This window comes from Lotus japonicus, chromosome 2, assembly GCF_012489685.1.
Source record: "Lotus japonicus ecotype B-129 chromosome 2, LjGifu_v1.2".
NCBI lineage: Eukaryota > Viridiplantae > Streptophyta > Magnoliopsida > Fabales > Fabaceae > Lotus > Lotus japonicus.
In genome coordinates, this window is record NC_080042.1 from 80438608 (window position 1) to 80459255 (window position 20648).

General features: G+C 36.5%; 3 protein-coding genes across 3 annotated transcripts; 2 read left to right on the forward strand and 1 right to left on the reverse strand.

Moving 5' to 3' along the window:
* Window positions 1-7779: 7779 nt before the first annotated feature.
* Window positions 7780-8928, forward strand: LOC130737099 (glutathione S-transferase T3-like). The gene has a single exon (XM_057588869.1). It carries the CDS (start codon window positions 7780-7782, stop codon window positions 8926-8928), a length of 1149 nt encoding a protein of 382 aa, XP_057444852.1.
* Window positions 8929-9383: 455 nt separating this feature from the next.
* On the forward strand, window positions 9384-10963 carry LOC130740099 (uncharacterized). Its single transcript, XM_057592603.1, has one exon. The coding sequence runs from the start codon at window positions 9448-9450 to the stop codon at window positions 10762-10764; it is 1317 nt and encodes a 438-aa protein (XP_057448586.1). The 5' UTR covers window positions 9384-9447; the 3' UTR covers window positions 10765-10963.
* A 2936-nt stretch (window positions 10964-13899) lies between these two features.
* On the reverse strand, window positions 13900-18111 carry LOC130740100 (probable glycosyltransferase At5g03795). Its single transcript, XM_057592604.1, has 6 exons — window positions 17802-18111; window positions 17367-17699; window positions 16688-16974; window positions 15761-15993; window positions 14485-14642; window positions 13900-14190 (listed from the first exon to the last, which is right to left on the reverse strand). The coding sequence occupies exons 1-6, from the start codon at window positions 17937-17939 to the stop codon at window positions 14089-14091; spliced, it is 1251 nt and encodes a 416-aa protein (XP_057448587.1). The 5' UTR covers window positions 17940-18111; the 3' UTR covers window positions 13900-14088.
* Window positions 18112-20648: the final 2537 nt, after the last annotated feature.

Consider the following 20648-nt stretch of genomic DNA (forward strand, 5'->3'; position numbering starts at 1 on the left):
CTTTCAGATGTGGAAGAAGCCTCCAGACGGGAGGAACTACTTAGCTACTATTTTTAGTGATTGCTTTCAGTTGTGTCGTTCTTTAGATTTTGTGTCTGTTATTTTTGTTCGCCGATCAGACAATGTTGTCGCAGACTTTTTGGCTAGGAGCACCGCCTCATACGCCGGTTTGGTGTGGATTGAGGAGGTACCGCCTGAAGTCGATGTTTTCGTAACCGCAGACCTTTTGCCTTCTATGCCCCATATTTAATTGATATAACAGTTCTTTTCAACAACAAAAAAACAATTGTCTATTTGTCTTAACTCTTAACTATTTTTTTCTCCTTTGTTTGAAATTACAAAAATAACTAGGTTTAATCTCTCACAAAGTTAGACTAAAACTATATGGTTTTTTTACAGGAACTAAAACTAAATTCATAGGACAAAAAAAAAATTAAATTAATCTTGTAATTAAAAACACTATTAATCTTTATGATAAAAGAACAAACGGAAATTTATAGGGAAAACGCGCGTATTTTTATAGAGCACGCTCTCTTTATATTACTATCTTCATGAGCATGAGAAGCTTTTGTTTGGTAAGTGTCATGGCCAGACATGAATCTTACGTCAATTACATGAATCAACACGCAAATCAGGAGTTTGGAATTTACCTTATTTCCGATCGACGTCATGATATGCATGGAGCAAATTAAACTCTCACGCGAAATGTTGGATAATGATATGCAAAAGATCAAATACTAATTTATACTAGTTCTAAACTTTTAGCTATATATAATACATGTTGATATTGATAGATGGTGAAAATGAAGTACAAGTCATCCATCTCTTAAACAAGAGATGAAAAATTTCACCAAAGGTACTTGAAACTTGAAATATATTAAAATATGGGATCTTAATGTTTCAATGATATCACTCACGATAACAAATAAATAATTATAATAATATAACAAAACTAAGGTTTCATTTTTAGAGGTATATTGTTAGAATAACAACGCGAATACATATCAATGTTTCAATGATACCGCTCACAATAACAAATAGATAATTATAATAACATAAGAAAACTAAGGTTTCATTTTTAGAGGTATATTGTTAGAACAACAACTCGAATGCAGATCAAGGTATAGAGAAACACATAAAAGCTTTAGTTATGCGGCCGGTCCGATCAAATTGCCTACGTCTATGACTATAAAGTGATTATAGTTTCGTTTTATTGATTCGGTCTGAATGCAATTAAAGTTTCAGTATCACAAACCTATTTATATAGAGATATTATTGATCAAGATTACAACAATACCCCTGGACCATACCTTGCTCACTTGACATTACGTATGACACTCAGCCTATGAGCCGTACTCAACATATATAAAAGCTATTCAAATGACTTTGAGAACTTATCACTACAAAAAAATGTTATTTAGTGGGGGGTTTTTTTTGCATTTAGTGGGGGTTTTCAACCCCCGCGAGTTACTTAGCGGGGGTTTTGAAAAATCCCGAAGTTACACTCCCCACAAATCATTAGCGGCGTTTTTCAGCAAACCCTGGTACCTGTATATGGATTTAGCGGCGGTTTTTAGCGGGGGTTTTAAACCTCCCTTATCCGCAAGCTTTTTTAACGGGAGTTTTAAACCTCCCTTAAATGCAAGAGATTATTTACAGCCTAGAATATATTCTAGGAACATTTTTAACCTCATAATCCAACATAACAAAACACTTCAATTAAAGAAACAAACTCATAGACAACTTACAATCCAAAATAACCCATACACAACTTTCAATCTAAGAAAGCCTATAGCTAGAATGTAAAAAACAATCTTTGAAGCCAGTTATCAGGTCACAATATGAAGTTCCTGAGTCATGCTAAAAGAAAGTTCAGATTACAGGAACTCAAAGGTTACAAATTTCCCATTACTCTGTCAAGATGAATATTCCAAACTGAAAAATATAGACTATTAAGTTCCGCTCGGTTTTCTTTGGAGTTTGGATTTTCTTTTCTTCTCTTACATGCTTTGCTTCTCTTCTTCTTCCTCATTTCATTATGGGGTAGGGGTTGGTAAAAAAACTAGATAGATACATTATACAACACCTCATCAATCATCATCTAAATATCAAGCATAAATGTATCATGAACCAACCTGAATAACATTTATAACTTGCTTGGTTGCCCATCCAAATAGAGTAATACCAATTAGGAAAGAAATCAATGATATATTTTGGAGAGTACTCCATACAACCTGAAAATGAAAACTTGAGAAACTGAGATTATAGCAAGAAACCTTTCAGATAAGTAACAACAGTAGAAAGTAGAAACAAAGAGAGAAAATTTACATCCATCAATTTCCCTGTTTGAGTCTCTGAAAGATAAAACAGAGTTAAGTAAAGAACCTGTAGTATATTAAGGATAAGAAGCATGTGTTTATTGGGTGCACTACTGGTCTTAATTTCTTTCATTCTCAAGGTATATGCTATTGCTTACAGCATAGGTCGGTACACATCTTCTATAACAGGTAAAAAAGGAAGGAAAAGAAAGTAAGCTTAAAATGTAAATTTAGTTGGAGAACCACTAGTAACTGACAAATCCTACAAATTGAGCTAAAATTAGCAGAGACTATAGAAGAAGGGGCAAGTGACTGTTTCCTAAGATGGACATAAGATGAACAACACACCAAAAATCTAAACTTCTCAAAGCATCTATCTCATTTTTCTAGAGAAATTACACTAAAACCACTTCAAAAGTCCATCTTCTAAAGTGTCATGATCTTATTTATTTATTTATAAATTATTCTATGATTATGAACACACAGTTTTCTCTGCAGCATCCTAGGCCTTCTTTCTTTATTTCAGTTTCAACTTTGTCAGTTACTATTTTCACTCGTTCAAATATCAAAACCAATCCATTCATTTGTTTTTTAATATTCTCTTTTCCCATTCTAACTAGTATAAATATATCTTCTAAAGTGTCATGATCTTATTTATTTATTTATAAATTATTCTATGATTATGAACACACAGTTTTCTCTGCAGCATCCTAGGCCTTCTTTCTTTATTTCAGTTTCAACTTTGTCAGTTACTATTTTCACTCGTTCAAATATCAAAACCAATCCATTCATTTGTTTTTTAATATTCTCTTTTCCCATTCTAACTAGTATAAATATATTTCCACGCCCCTCACTCATTGCCACCCCCCATCATAACAACTCTCATTCTTGCCTGCTCTTATCTTCCTAGAAGTAACAACCCTCACCAATGTTTCAGAACTTCATCCTACTTCACTAGTTTAAACGAACTCCAAATAGATGTTTCATTCTCTAACCTATATAGTTCGTACACTTTAGACAACCAAACATGTCTAGGATAAAAAAATACAACCTATGGCTATCCTCAAGTTTCTCGCATGATCTATCAATACTTCAACCTTCACTGTTACACTGTCCCTTTGAAATGCAATTTACATGTGAATCTGGATAAAAACAAACGAATTGATACAAACAACCACTGAAGATTGAAGAAGAAAGAAAACTGATGTCATTGAAGTAGATGCACTCCAGAACAAGGATCATAGGAATCTGGTCTATATTATTTTTTCTGTGTAGTGCACACAGGCTAAGATGCTAATTAGTCATAAACTCATAACGCACCACTAAAAGCATATACATATTCTACTCAGCAGTATTTATTTCTCCCAAGGAAGATTTGAAAACGATACATGGTTTAAGAAGAAAGTGTTCAAATGGCGAAATTAAATTTCACCAAACAGTCAGTTTATATAAATGAGTTAAGCTCAAGTTTTGCAGGCTAACCATTAAAAGCTCATTAATATCTTGTGTGTATGTAAGCTGATTTTTGTGGGTTGTGGAAACGCTTGAACCTTGGCATGACTGCATAAACAAAGCAAAAACCTATCAAGCAACAAAATGATTAATAGCTCAAAATGACAGTACCAATCAGTTCCCAATAACAGTATAAAAAAAATTCTGCTTCATAAAATATTGAAATGATAAGGAAAATATGTTCTTGTAGTGCAATAGAGATTGCCTTGAAACTTATTCCTGCCTAAAACACAGTTAAAAGGAGAAAACAAGCCATTAAACATCAACAAGAACAAGCTCTTATGGGGAGCAAGCAAAACATAATACCATCACTGCTTATAGAAATATAAAATAGAGATATGCAGCTATAAGGGATAATCCCATTTATACTGGCTACAAACATCACCAACACAAGACTTGGAAAAGTAAATATAAATACTAGTGTGCAACGTTCTTCTATAACAGAATATGCAGCTGATGTCAATGCTAGATGCTGATATCAAACAGAATAAATGATTTTATACTATTCGCTTTGTTTCTAATATAGGAATTTTAGTAGCTAAAAGGGGTTCCCCATTCAGATTCAACTTGAGTATTTCATTGAAAAATTGGGATAGATCCAAGTTATCAATCGTATGAAACAAGTCAACACTCCCAGAAGTCAATTGAAACTGGAAAACCTGTATTCACTTCCACAGTTTTACTCGATCATATCATACCAATCCAGCCATAGAAATTCAAGTTAAGCAAACGAAATCGACTTACCTCCCAGCTCCTAACAATGTCTAGGTTCCAGCTCCAGAGAATTTCTGCCTAATTTGTGATTCCAAAGAGAAACAAAACTCAAAATCAGAAGCAAAATTGAAACTCATATGGAAGTGGAGTTGAGTTCTTACCAGGAAAATGCAAGTGAAGCAGAGATTGGGCGTTTTCTCGTGAAACACTGGAGATTGAGGAATCATGAAGAGAATCGAGAGTAGATTTTAGGGTTTAATCGAGAGTGGAATCAGGAGAGTGAAATTGAGAGTCGAATCAGAAGAAATCGAGAGTGAATCAGGTTGAAATCGGTGGAAATTGAGAGATCAAATCAGGTTGCAATCGGTGGAAATCGAGAGATCAAATCGGTGGAAAGGATTCAGGAGCTTCCATGGTTAACGAATCAGGTTGCAATCGAGAGAGTCAGAATGAGAAACGAGTTCAGAGTGAGAGTGAGAGTGAGAGTGAGATGAGAGTTCAGAGAGTGAAAATTGGGAGAGTTAATAACGTAATTTTTTGCGGGGTTATTAAAACCTCCCCTAACTAATGAAAATTAATGTAATCTGCGGGGGTTTTAACAACCCCCGCTAAATAACCCCCACTAAATAACGTTTTTTTTGTAGTGTATGATTTTATAAACTATTTTGAGATTATTTTCATGAACTGTTTATATGTTATATATATGAAGTTATGAATAAAAGATTATGTTTATTCATAATCTATTTTCATCTTATTTCAACAATTTTCTTAATTTACTTTTCAAAAAAAAACAATTTTCTTAATTAGCTTGTAAATATTAAATATATTTTGATATAACTGCTTAATTAAATTTCTTACTCAAACATGTCATATTTCAAAGATGAAAAAAGCTTAAATATCACAAAATGAAGCACAAGAATCAATTGCTAGGCCTTCTCAATGTTTTCCGCCAAATGCAGTTTGAGCCATTATCCATGTTGTTTTGCCACGTTACTTATCATTCTTGATTTTCATTAGTTTTTATTTTGGTACTAAACAGCAGCTCATGTTCAAAGATATAGAACTAATTCAAAGATATAATCTAAGATCGATAAAAAAAATTATCCATAGATACAATTGGATATTGTGAGATATTCAAATACTCTTCAAACAATATATCATATTTAATAGAGTCTAAATCTACATTTGGGAGGGTTGACCCTCTGCAGGTATACACACCTAATGAATTGGGATTTGAGATAGGTTAGCTTCTCTAACATTCTCAAATAGAATGACCTAGTGTTTTGTTTGGAACCGTGTTTTGTGATAACGGAATCACTTGCAAAGGTAGTATATACAGAGCGTGGTATGCTGACGGACCAAGTTGTGTGTAAAATTTCCAGCAGCCAGCTGCAACTACTTTGGAGCAACTGCAAATTATAAATGAAGTTGTGAATTCAATTCAAACTTGTACGAAAAAATTAATTAAATTCAAGTCAATTCGATCAGTTTTGAACTTTTGGTCAGTTCAAATAATTAATCATGCAAGTTACTACTTCAGTACTTCATATTTTTATATTATATACGAGTTTACTTTGAAGAAGTCATTTTCTTGGTGATATAGTATACTATCAATTTTCATTCGTAAAATACGGTACGGTTGACAACATCAGCTGGTTATTTATGGTGAGTTTGACATTAGTGGCCAATCCAATTTTTTTGTCAAAATCTATGCTAATGGGAAAAGCGATGTCCTAAGAGCAACTCCAACGCTGGGCTCTTAGGCCAGCTGGAGTTGCTAAGAGCCGGCTCTTATTTTTTCCCTGCATTGGAGAGAGCCTTAAAGCTCTTAGCTACAGTCCATAGGCTCTTCTGCAAGAGCTCCTGCTTAATGAGCTCTTATATTAAAAAACGATTATTTTCTCTCACATGCTCCTCATCAACTACTTTCAGAGGGAAGAAACGGTAGAAGGGAAGAAGAAGAAGAAGAACAGATTTGAAATAAACTAACACAAGAACAAAACCAAAATCAATTTTTTTAAAAAAAAATCCAAACTTTACAACCAAAATCAAACTTTTACACTGCAACTGATATTTACATAGGAAAAAAAAAAATTCTGAGCCTTGCATGTCCGATCTTGTTGAAAGGGAGACTTGAATGTGCGAAAAGGGGCTTCCTTTCCCCTGATCTGATCTGGTGGCTCCGATTTGGGTGGTGGTAAGTCGATTTGGGGGCGGTGAGGTGGATTTTGGCTGTGGTGGTGGGTGTTTGAGGCGGTGATGTGGGTTGGGTTTCGGTGGGGGTGAGGTGGGTTTTGGGTTTCAGTGGTGGTGAGGTGGGTTTTGGGTTTCAGTGGTGAGGTTGGGTTTCGGTGGGTTGGGTTTCAGTGGTGGTGGTGGGGTTGCAGAGGTGGGTTGGGTTTCAGAGGGGAGAAGAAGAAGAAGAGAAGAGGGGAGAAGAAGGGAAGGGGGTTTCGAGGAGGCAGGGGAGAAGAAGAGAAGAGGGGAGGAGAAGAAGAAGAAGAGGCTTTCGGTGGGTTGGGTTTCAGTGGTGGTGGTGGGGTTGCAGAGGTGGGTTGGGTTTCAGAGGGGAGAAGAAGAAGAAGAGAAGAGAAGAGGGGAGGAGAAGAAGAAGAAGAGAAGAGGGGAGGAGAAGAGGGTTTCGAGGGGGGGGGGAGGGGGAGAGGCGGCTAGGGTTCACAAATGGGGCTCTTGATGGGTTTATATATAGGGTGACCTGCCCAGCAGGTCACCCTCCCGTTGTGGACCGGTTTCAGACCGGTTTTGACCGGCTGGAGCCGGTTTTTTAACCGTTTTAGGTTGTCTGACTGGTTTGGCCGGTTATCAGACCGTTTCTCTCCCATTTTCAGCTTTTATACATTATATATAGTGTGCACTTCATCATTTTACACATCAATTCAAAATGGATCACCAACATTATCAACAATACTATGATTTGTTGGACGATCAAACACTTCCCACCAATGAAAGTTCTCAACCTCCGCCGGTGTTACAACAAGGAAACCAACCTTCACAGGTGTTTCGACCTACGCCGTCATTTCCTCCTCACAACCAAGCGCGTCACACCCGAGGCAATTTTCAAATTTCTCAACACCAAATGTCTCCATATCCACCTCAAAACCAATCGCATCACCCCGGTGGCAATTTTCAAAATTATCAACACCAAATGTCTCCATATCCACCTCAAAACCAACCGCATCACCCCGGTGGCAATTTTCAAAATTCTCAATACCAAATGTCTTCATATCCACCTCAAAACCAATCGCCTCACACCGGTGGCAATGTTCATAATTCTCAGTACCAAATGTTTCCATATACATCTCAAAACCAACCACTTCACCCTGATGAAAATTTCACAAATCCACAATACCCCATGTATCCACCACAATACCAATTTCAAAGCCAAGCCCCTCCTACTGGTAGCACTGGTTCAAAAGTCTCTGATACACAATGTGAGGCTACGCCTGATGATACACAACACGAGGGTCTAGATGATATTGATCTTGAAGATGAGGATCAATCTTCTGGAAAGAAACGCACCAGATGGAGGGTTAAAGACGATTTACTTCTTGTTCAATCATGGCTCAACATTTCTAAGGATCCGACGGTGGGAACTGATCAAACGGCAGCAAAGTTTTGGGATAGGATCCGCGACCAATTTGATGAGTACCGTGACTTTGACACTCCTCCGAGGACAGGGAAGATGCTGAAATGTCGTTTTGGAAAATTGAGTAAAGATATTCAATTCTTTACCGGTTGCTACAACAAAGTTACCACTCCTTGGAAAAGTGGACACTCAGAGAAGGATATCATGGCTGAGGCGCATGCCCTATTTCAGGTAGACCATAAAAAAGATTTCACACATGAGAATGTATGGCGGATGGTGAAAGATGAACCAAAGTGGAAGGGACAATCAATGAAAACCAATTCAAGGGGACAAAAGAAGTCAGGAGCTGGCGCCGACGGAACATCGACTGACCCAAGTGCATCAATTGATTGCGACGAATATGAGGCAACACCACCAACAACTCGCCCGAAGGGCAAGAAGGCAGAGAAGAGAAAGGCCAAAACAACAGATACTGCGTCAAGTACTCTATCTTTTGCTCCTCACCCTGATGTGTTAGCCATGGGGAAGGCTAAAATGGAAATGATGGCAAATTTTAGGGAGATAAGGAACAGAGAACTAGATTTGCAACAAGCTGACCAACAACTGAAACAAAGTGAACTGCAATTGAGACAGGAAGAACTCAAATTTAAGAAGGCGGAGAACTTTCGGGCATATATGGATATCCTTAACAAGAACACATCTGGAATGAACGATGAGGAGTTGCGTACGCATAACGCACTACGTGCTTTCGCCTTAAGTGAACTAGGAATGTCTTAAATCTTCTTGTGTTTCTTAATGTGTATTAGTCATGTAATTTTATTCTTCCAATTTCTTAATGTGTATTGCATCAATGTTGTAACTTTATTATTCTAGCTTCTTCATGTGTACTGAATCAATGTTGTAATTTCGTTATTCTAATTTCTTAATTAGTATATTGTCAATGTCGTAATTTTATCATTCAAATTTCGTAATAAGTACTATGTCAATGTTGGGGAATATAGCCGTTGGGGAATATAGCGGTTGGGGAATATAGCCGTTGGGGATATAGCCGTTGGGAAATATAGCCGTTGGGAAATATAGCCGTTGGGAATATAGCGGTTGGGTAATATAGCCGTTGGGAATATAGCCGTTGGGAATATAGTCGTTGGGGAATATAGCCGTTGGGAATATAACCGTTGTTACTCTTATTTATTCATGCCATATTTCATTCATTTCAACATTCAACAGTTCTTTCGTTCTCTCATCTTGTATTCCTCCTATCAAATTACACCAATATTTTGTCATTTGTGCCATATAATGGATCCAAACAATTTACCCGACTGGAACACATTTTACAACGAATGTGTGGAGGATTTTATGAATGACACGTTCGTTGAAGATATGATGCAGCAGGAGATGGAGTTCTATCAACAACAACAACAACATGCCAACACCGTTAGGCCCAAGAAAACAAGAAGAGTAATAAAGAGAGATCGTGAAGCTGGGAACGAGCGGTTGATGAAGGACTACTTCTCTGAAAATCCTGTATACACGGAAGAGCTTTTCCGACGAAGGTTTCGAATGCGAAAGCATGTGTTCCTCAGAATTGTAGAGGCCCTTGGGTCTTATAACCCGTACTTTTTAATGTCCGTTGATGCAGTTGGAAGACAAGGTCTATCACCATTACAAAAGTGCACCGCCGCTATTCGTATGTTAGCGTATGGATCACCTGCTGACAGTGTTGATGAATACGTTAGAATTGGTGAAAGTACTGCAATTGAGTGCTTAAAGAATTTTGTAGAAGGTGTGTGTGAAGTATTTGGTGGGCAATACTTGAGGCGTCCAAACGAGGAAGACATGACACGCCTACTTCAATGGGGGGAGTCTCGTGGATTTCCAGGTATGTTAGGTTCCATTGATTGTATGCATTGGGAATGGAAGAATTGTCCAGTTGCGTGGAAAGGTCAATACACCCGAGGTGATCATGGAAGACCCACAATCATGCTTGAAGCAGTGGCATCACAAGACTTGTGGATTTGGCATGCATTTTTTGGCATTGCAGGCTCAAATAATGACATTACTGTGCTAAACCAATCTCCGGTGTTTAATGAGGTTTTGCGTGGAGCTGCTCCCATGGTGAAATTTAGAGTGAATGAAACAATGTATCACATGGGATACTATCTAGCAGACGGTATCTATCCCGAGTGGGGTACATTTGTGAAGACCATCCCAATGCCACAAGGAGAAAAAAAGCAAAAGTTTGCCAAAAGACAAGAAGCAGCAAGAAAGGACGTGGAACGTGCATTCGGAGTGCTCCAATCTCGGTTTGCGATTGTCCGTGGTCCATCACGCTGGTGGCATCCGAATGACATGAAGTCAATCATCTATGCTTGCATCATATTGCATAACATGATTGTTGAAGATGAGCGCAACACGTACAAAGGTAATTTTGTTTATGAGCAGGTCAATAATGACATATCGGATGCTGAAGTATTAAGCGGTCCTATTCCCGCTTTTAGAAATATGTTGGAAAGGAGAGCACATCAAATTGAAAAGTCAATCCATCGCCAACTTCAAGCAGACTTGGTGGAGCATATCTGGGACCTTCCTGAAATCGATAATAATGAAACTTAATCTTCACGCCTTGATGTGTATTTCGTTTCAAATGTATTGTTGTTTATTTTTCATTCTCATGTATTTCCTTTCGTATTTATTTTGTTAATGTAATGTATTAAGGTCTCTCTTAGGGATTGTTGTACTCTTTTTCCTTCACTAGGCTTGTATCCCAATTGGGCTTTTCCTAGTAAGGTTTTAATGAGGCTCTCTCTCTCAAGTTTGGCTCTCTTTTATTTCTATAATTCAATACAATGTACTTTTTTTAAAATTTTAGGAAAATTAATTTTAAATTAAATTAGTATAAGTAATAATTAAATTAATTTCTAGTTGAAGTATTGATATACTATTAAATTTTAAATCTAAATTAGGTGAAAATAAATATCATTATTTAATGTTGTATGGTGGGACACAGTGGGACCCTTGTAATAGTAATTTAAGAGCCCATGCATTGGAGCAAAATCTGCTTCAGGCTCTTAGCAGGCTCTTAAGTCTGACGTGGCACATGAATAGTGTAGAATAGTGCTGAATAGTGTATAAAAGCCCAAATAAGAGCCTAAGCATTGGAGTTGCTCTAAGGGACCACAATCCAGAACATTGACCATTAGCTCTAACTAATACTTCAAAACATTTGACAGCAATTTTATTTAATTGAGAAATGTTAGTTGTTAATAATATTAGTAAATTAGTTCATTCTCAGTTAGGGTTCGAATCTAAACTCTTCACCATTCATCTCATTAAACCCTTATGTCATTTAACTCTTATCACTTGAGCTAACCCTTAGAGACGAAAAAATTGAGACAATGGTCATAAGAAAAGTTGAGCGAATTTTTATTTTAGAGAAAATAAGGATGCACCAACAATGTAATCAGATTTTAAAAATGTGTCACGTCAACTAATTAAATTAAATAACAAATTTTCTCATACGTGTAAAGAAACTTTATACGTTAGTGCATATAGATCATTATTTTCTTTATTTTAATAGTAATGAAGGCAAATGTTCAAAATCCTAGAAAAAAGAGATCCCTGTATAACATCATCCCTTACGAAAGAAACTAGACCAAAACACAAATTATGTATGAAATGTCTAAGCTTTGCAGTTTGCAAGATGGTCAGTAAATTTGTTTGCTTCACAAAACACATACAGACCCTCCACTCTTTAGAAGCAAATATATTCTCTTATTTAAATGTATGATGAAAATAGTTGACGTGAGAAGAGAAGCATGCACATTAAAGTTTTTCCCCAGCAAATGGAATGAAAATACGAATAATGAGTAACAATATAATTTATTTTAATTTTAATCTAGTTTATCTAGTATGAGGTTGAATTGATATTTTTATCTTATCAAAGGTGGAAAATATATATTAACGATTCACTTTATAAATTTTTCATCCAGCTAAATAAGCAGAGGAATTTTTTTTTCCAATTTTCCATTAATCTAAATAATGCATAAAACTTACTCTTTTTTATCCTATATTTTTATATCAATTATTGCTCGTAAAATGTGAATATTCTTGGCTTGATACAGATTGTATCCCGTATAGGATTCTTTCATCAAACAAAAAAAATAAGATGAGGAAAGCCAGTGGTAAAATAAGGGAAAAGTTACATTTTTATCTCTTATTTGAGTAAATTTTACCCTTCTGAGATAAGACTTATGATGATCAAGAAAAGACAAATCTTATCAAACATTTATTTATTTAAATTTTAAACTATTATTTATATGACATAACTTCACGAGAATTGAGAATGATGTCATGACTTTTCATGAATTGAGTATTTTTTTAGGTTACAGGAGGAAAATACATGAATTGAGAATAATGACTCAAATTTACACCATTCGATTACTATTATAAGTAAAAGTTGGTATTTTAGATTCATTTAATAAATGATGTATGTGGTCATTAAAATGGTCACATACATTATTTATTAAATGAACCTACAAAACTAACTTTTGCTTATAAATTATAATAGTGACCGGAGGGTGTAATATCTAATGATAAATTATAGACATAAAAAGTAGTTAAAAGTTGTATTACTAGTATTAAGAACTGTTCCTGGTGTCAAGGATCATCAAGTAGCTTACTAGCACATGTAACCTTGACCTTTTGTATAACAAAGGTTCTAGTTTTGATATTGTATGTTATTGTGATAATTGATTTTGCGTGTGATAGATCAGAAGAAAAACAGTAATGATTCATGAACTATTACACAGTAAAACACCCCTAAACACCCCTTTTTCCTACGGATTTGGCCAAATAATACACTGAACTAACCACCTAAATGCACATGACTAACCATAAAGCACAGAACCGGTTTCTGTGCTTTATGGTTAGTCATGTGTATTTAGGTGGTTAGTTTAGTGTATTATTTGGCCAAATCCCTAATTTAGGAATTTCAATTTTACACGGTTCTGTGCTTTATGGTTAGTCATGTGTATTTAGGTGGTTAGTTTAGTGTATTATTTGGCCAAATCCCTAATTTAGGAATTTCAACTTTACACGGTTCTGTGCTTTATGGTTAGTCATGTGTATTTAGGTGGTTAGTTCAATGTATTATTTGGCCAAATCCCTAATTTAGGAATTTCAACTTTACACGGTTCTGTGCTTTATGGTTAGTCATGTGTATTTAGGTGGTTAGTTCAGTGTATTATTTGGCCAAATCCGCAGGAAAAATGGGTGTTTAGGGGTGTTTCTACTATTCAGTGGTTCAGGAATCATTTTTCGAAGAAAAAAGGCACAGGTAACATATGTCAAGTTCTTGGAGAGTCACTGGCCACATGGCCATGTAACAAGAAAGACACCATTGCGAAGTTCTATCCACCATGGAAGCTGAGTATGTCTCTGCCCCAAGCTGCAGTTCTCAAATTTAGTGTATCAAATATCAGGTTAACGATTGTGCTGTGTTATACCAAAATTCCCATTTCTTCTAACAATACTATCTAAAAATCTAAAAATCTAAAAATTCATGTATTTTCTGCATTATGTTACAAATTAAACCAAATGATAAACTTATAGTTACTATGGTTTAGTTGTTGTAGATGAAAGCCAAACCAACCCAGTTCAAGTCAGATCAGTTTTTGAACAAATCTTAACCATTGCGCCTGCCTTAACTTAGTAGTCTTGGCCTGCTCAACCAAGTCAGTTCACAGCAAATTAATAACAAATAAAAACGATGAAATGCTCTACTGCACAAAAAAATAATAATGATAAAGAAATGTTCTATTGTTCTGGGAGCAAGAATATTGAAAAACTAGATTTTACATAAAAAACCGGAACGTATTTACAGTGCTCTCTGGGTTTGCTAGAACTATGAGGTGTATACAAAGCAAGAGTATCTTAATATCAGTATTTGATCGCGTGGTGGCGTAACCAGAGGTCATACATGACCATATGAAAAGCATCATATCCGACTGGGGGCGAATTCCATTGGAAGTGTTTCTGAACCTGATAGAACATGGCAAACTTTCTTTGTCAGTTTCACCATACTAACAGATAATTCAATAGCAAATGAAAATTTCTATGGGCAGACAACGATCAGTACCAGACGCCATCTTTTTATTACATTTTAAAATTTTATTCTAACTTTTCAAAGTTTAAATTTAAATACAACAAATAAGAAAATGCACAAAAAAATGAAACTTGTAACATTTAAAGATTTCTGAGCTATAAACCAAGGGTGAAAAATAAAATATTTCACCAACATATAGACTTCATGTAAAGAAATAAGAGGATTGATACCTTTACTAAATTATTATGAAGTGTAACAAACTCAGCTTGCGATATATTTTTGAGGATTTGTTTAAGCTGGTATACATCACTCTCCTTGAGTACAACAGCGAATTTTCTCCAGTTAATAATATCATTAAAAGGAAGGTCATAGTAATCTGATAATATCACTGCAAACAACATTAAAAATTTCAGGTCAGTTACACAATTGTCTAAAGACAAACAAATTTCATCCCAAATGCCAGAATATCAAACTCAAAACCATTAACAGGTAACAATAATTTATTCGAACCAAGTTTTAGGTAAAATGTCACTCGTGTAGGGCAGAAGTATACATGTAATTTGTTTAGGTGGGTTCTAACTACTACTGAATTTGAAATTTATTTATCACCCACAGATAAAATACTTCAACTTCAGCCAAGGTGATTGGAGGAGTGGAGTTTGGGTGGAAGGTCCTAAATTTGATCCCAAGGCCTTCCATTTTGTTAGGCATAATCCAACCTTAAAAGAGTTGCACCTATTAGTAATCTGCTCCACTTGAGAAATCTACTTTTTCAAATTGAACCATATAAAATCCTATAAATTAATAGATGATTAAACCACCATATTTCAGTCACTCAATCATCATACTGTTAGGCATTCCTATGCTAGATCATGTGGGAATCTTGAGAAAGGAGCAGAAGAGGGATTTGGGGTTGTAAGAGCCTAGCCTCTTGCAAGGAGGACCAGAAGGAAGGGATACTGTTAGAAGCAAAGATAAAAGAAGGTAGATGATACATGAGACAGAACATCCAGTCATTGATTAAGTTTTGGGACCGTTAAACAGGGAGGGTTGCAGACCTCTGTAAGCAACTAAGACCTTTGGGAGGGTGAGAGACCTTTGTATGCAAGCTTGTCACAACCCAAAATCCCTCTTTTGCCCATTACTGATAATTCTCACTGGTATAACATAGGAATGCCTAACACACGTCAGTAAAATTTGCAATACCGTCTTAGGAATGATAAAAGTAACCAAAGAAGGAGCTTGAAAATGTTTCATAATAGACTATTTAATTCATATTCTAGCATAGTAAAAAAGGAACATGGGCATCTGAGACCAAAATAAGAGAAATCTAAGGTAAATCTACCAATCTCTTATTGTCCATGAAACATGACAAAAACCATTAAGCAAAAAGTATTCAGTTTATATATACCAGCACTGTCATAAAGGCAAGCAATTTTAGGGTACTTAATATGCAATACAACTATAAAAATAAAGGGAAAAAACATCAGTAAGTTTGATTCTTACCAGGGATGCATCCATAATGGATAGAGTCTGCTATTCGAGCACTATTAACCTGTGATCCACCAGGGCATATACAAAACTTACTCCTGTAAAATCTCTTTTGGTACACTAGATGCCCAGTAGCCCTACTGATTCTGTTGTTTGAAATATCAAGTTCTGTGTCATTTTCCCAAACACGAGCAAGAATAACTCTAATTTTAGAGTTACGATGACCAGCCCAAAATCCAAGAGTAGTCCTGCAAAGCACAAATTCATCAATTTTTCAGAATGAATAAGTAGGATGTAGAACCATTGTTTATTGATAATTTATCATACAGACCTATCAATGCACCAGCAACATTCATTTATCTAATGAAATAAATTATCTTAGTATCCACTTTCCTCACTAATTTTGTTGTTTGAAATACTAAATTCTCCATTACTTTTCATCGTATTTTACATAAAATGAAAAATAGAATAAAAAATCAGGTTCTTGGATAAGATAGCAATCAGAACCATAGGAATTCATAAAAACATTTCGTTGCAAATCACAAAATGAAGATCATAAGTTGTGAGAGTCAACGGCATTTTTCATGTCTATGGCTCTTTTCCAGTAGAGTATACTGCATGGAAGATATTAAGATCCACAAGGTAGATATGTTAAACAAGGTTACATAAATTTTCAAAAACTGAAGCACAACATGGATAATTGAAGTGCAACTGCAGACTATTATAGAAACTAAAGACTTGAGGGTTGTGAGTACGTTTAAGATAAAGTTGTTTGTGCATTATGAGAAACGCCAAATAATTTCCATGCCTCTCATGAAGGACCATAACAAGATTAACACACAACTTAGGAAACAGGATGACAAATCATATCTCCAAAACCTAACCTGAACCAATTTGGGTGAATCAATCAACTAAGAGTTAGGGGTTAAGAGTATTTTTCACCTGTTTTCTATATCATTCCCTCCAGATGGAAGAGCAAACGGCTGTAATACTTGCGGGAGAGCAACATCTTTGTGTGGAATGAATCCAACATCATAGCTGGGGGAGCACACTGCTCGGATGGAATTCTTTACAAGAAATGGAAGTCCTTCAGTTGACCTTACACCAACATCATGACAAGTGACAAAGAAGTGATCAGCACCCAAGGTTCTGTTCCAATAAGGATATTTCGCTATTAAGCTCTCCACGTAATTTTGGACAATTATGGTCATATTCTCATAAGATGTACCCTGCATAATATACACAAGCAGGAGATGAGATTGCATTCCTCCAAGACGCAAACACTTAACCATCCAGACCAACCATTGTGAACCTTTTTTTACTACTTATTAAAATATTAGTAATGATACGCGTACCACCAAACAACCAACCAGTGCATACATCGGGACGCCTATTTTTTCTCTCTAACTCTCTGTTCTTCTGGTCACATCACATATCATATCGATCACTCTTCCTACCTCTAGTGGTTACACACATTAAAAGATTCTTGGAGAATATCTACCAATCACTAGTAAAACACACCAGAAACAAAGCACTAACATTCTACAATTTCTCATACAACATAGCCACTACCGGATCTCATAATCAAAAGGAGTACAAAATGCAAGATGTGGAAGCATACCTTGCCACGCATCTTATGGCAGGAGATGGGAATGAAGAAGAGGTGAGCCTGATCGGGATCGAGGGTGCGGAAGCGGCTCTCCCTGATGTTCTGGAAGAAATAGCCCTCGCTGGCATACTTTCCGGTGAGCTTCCGCGGCGTCTGGTAAAACGTTTTTGGATCCCCATCTGGGTATATGTAAACCTTGAAATTCTTCACCATCTCCGCGTAATTAAGCTTGAAAACACGCGGGGAGTGATACACATCGCCGAACTCATCATCATCAACAGCGTCGTCGTCATCACGGTTGTGCTCCACCACCTGTGGGTTTCCGACGAGGTTGGCAATAGGGACCTTGGGAAAACAAAAGCAGAAAAAACAAATGGGTAATCAAGAAAACAGTGAAAAATGGCAAATTTAGAAATGGGGTGGGGTTTGTTTTGGTGAATTGCTTACCTGGGGTGAAGGGGTGGAGTACTTGAGGGAGAGGTAGGTGAAGCAGAGAAGGGTGAGGATTGCGAGGGTGAGGAGTGAGCCTCGCAGAGAGAAGAACGATTGCTGCTGGGGTTGTTTACCGGAGGAATTCATCAGCATTGGCTCTGAATTTGGGGATTTGATTGATTACAGTGGAGTGAGTAGAAGAGAAGAGAGAAGACTCAGATGGGTGAATCTGTGTGTGATGTGAATGTGATACATGAACATGGGTGATGATGGGAGTTGGAAGTTGGAACCTCATTTGCTTGTTCCATTACACTTTGTTGTGCTGGCTTCTTACCTGCCCTTTCTTATTTTATTTTAGACTTGATTAATTGCACTTTTGGCCTCTAACATATTGTATATTGTGATATTGTGATTATGTGATTTGGGTCATGATGTTCAAAATGAATGAACTTATGTAACGAAATGAGTTTATGTGACACTTATTAGTTGCTATGATGCCAACTTGAGCATCGCCGTCGGCAAATCCTCGACCATTATGGTCGACGGCTTGAGCTGGTCCTTTTAGATGATTTAGACCGTTGGTAATTTGATCAATCGAAGCAGTTGTGGCACTGCCCAATTTACAGGCGATCTCTCACAAAAAAGCTCATGTGTTGGTATGATAGAACTTACATGTTTTACATTAACAATAAGGATTGCACACAAATAATTCAGTTTGAACAAAGAACTTCTCAAGAAGTTGGGGAAGTAGGTGCTTAAGGAGATGCTCAAGGAGTTTCACATGGAGTTGTATAGGATGCTCAACCAAATCAATACTCACAAACAACCAATTCAGAAGTCTTCAACAAGCACAAGCAATCAAAATCCAAATGGTGTTGAGAGAGGATTGATGGTAAAAAATTAAGCAAAAAATTGGTTCAAAATAATTTATGGGTAAATCATAAGTTTTTTTTGTTGTTGGTATAAAACGTTTATGTTATAAGATTAATTTTTCCAAATGGGGACATATATAAACTATGTTTGTCTACATGGTTCATCCTAAGTGTTATTCAGGATGGGGAAAAAAGAAGATTTGTTAAGCTTTCTAAAACATGAACCTCAACGGCTAAACTATTTCCAAATTTTGATATGTCTTTGTCACGTTGACCTAATATAGGTTATTTTTACCATGACTTGATTTTTTTCAATGAAGGGGAACAGAAAACAGAAACGAACTACAAGCTCCTGCAATAGATAATGGACACACTATCCAAAAGAAAGGGAACCAAACAAGATAAATCACATCACAAAATCAGATTCAATCTCTACATTATTATTTTTGTCAATAATCCCTACATTATCAATATCTACAGCTTTGTGCAGTTTTTTTTTTAAATGCACTAGACCACTAGTGGAGGGCCAATGCTCAGCCATTATGGGCTCAAAACAGGCTTCCATAATCTGAGTTGCTACCAACTAAACTCTCCTTGATTTTTGTTAAAAGATCTAATTTTTAATATGATACCTTATTACTACACGATACTGAGCCCAAGTTTTCTGTGTCCAGCCCAGACCAACAATTATTTCCAGTTTGCCTTCTTTTCAGTGGGCTCCATTTTGCTCCTGCTAAAAATATCAATTGAGTAAACAGTCATTCTGGTCCTTGAATGTGTTCACTTGTGATGAAGTGGTCCTCAGCTTTTGAAAATGAGCTTTTTTCATCCCTGAATGTGTTGCCGTCGGTCAAGTTAGTCCTTGGCTCAGTTTTCCGTTAGTCCCTCAGACGGAAAACACCACATGTCACGTTTTTTTACACGTTGGCATCCTAGTTGGCTCCTTATTCATATTCCCTCCAAAACTTCACTGTCAAATAAGTCCCTGGACAGGTGTTGACCCTCTAATGGATGCCAAAGTCGGGCAAATAAGTCCCTGCCAGCTTCTTATGGAAACCAAGTGTTTCTTCACCTATTACCCATGAGATAAGCAACCAAAAACACAGAGAGAGGAGAGTGAAGAACGGCTGAAGAACCCTAGGTTTCTCATCCATTGCAACAGCTCTGTGAATCGAAGTTAACCGGAGCTGTGATCGACGTTGGAAAGCTTGTGGCAGAGAGGTTTTGTTCCCTTGCTTTCAGGTATGTAAAGTTCGTTCCTTTCATCTGCATGTTTTGAAATTTACGGTTAGGTTTCATGATTTGAGCTTGTTGTTGGTTGATTGAAGTAGTTGTGAAGCTTGTTTAGGTTTTTCGAAGAAAAGATTCCATGTTTAGTTAAGCTGTGACTGAAATTTTTTGGGTTTTTTGTCGGTTAACATATTTGTGAGATGAAAGTTGATATCTTTGTTGTGTTAAATTGTCATATGTCCTTTCTACTTGGTCGATTATGTTGTAGTGTTTAAATCCCTAAATTTTGAGTGTGGAACCCTTGGAACCCTTCTAATATGTCAGATTTAGTGTTCTAAAATAATCTTGGGGTTGAATGCAGATGGCTTCCAGGGTGAATTTGCTTTTGCACCATGGTGGACAACTCATAGTAGACAAGGAATCTGGAGACTGGGAATATGTCAATGGTGAAGTTTGTGTTTGGGATGACATTGATGGTGACACTTTGAATACATTCCTTGTTGAAGCAATGGGAAAAGAGCATGGTTATGGGAGCTTCAAGAATATATGGTGGAAGGCTGGTGGAGAGGATCTTAACCTGAAGAAGGTTGATGGAGATGGTTCTGTGATTAACATGATCTCAGTGGCCAAGTTCACTGAGGGGGATGTTTACATTTACTTTGAGCACCCTGAGTTTGAACCACTCACTATTGTGCCGCCAGCACCAATGCTTGAGTTTGATGTGGTCATTGATCATGATGATGATCAATTACTTTCTGGC

Excerpts from the sequence above, each read along its gene's own strand:
- LOC130737099 (XM_057588869.1), top strand. The coding sequence starts at position 7,780 with ATGTCTTCATATCCACCTCAAAACCAATCGCCTCACACCGGTGGCAAT.
- LOC130740099 (XM_057592603.1), top strand. The coding sequence starts at position 9,448 with ATGGATCCAAACAATTTACCCGACTGGAACACATTTTACAACGAATGT.
- LOC130740100 (XM_057592604.1), bottom strand. The coding sequence starts at position 17,939 with ATGCTGATGAATTCCTCCGGTAAACAACCCCAGCAGCAATCGTTCTTC. Across the intron at positions 17,700-17,801 it reads ACTCCACCCCTTCACCCCAG|GTCCCTATTGCCAACCTCGT; the intron begins GTAAGCAATTCA and ends TGTTTTCCCAAG. Across the intron at positions 16,975-17,366 it reads GCCATAAGATGCGTGGCAAG|GGTACATCTTATGAGAATAT; the intron begins GTATGCTTCCAC and ends TATATTATGCAG.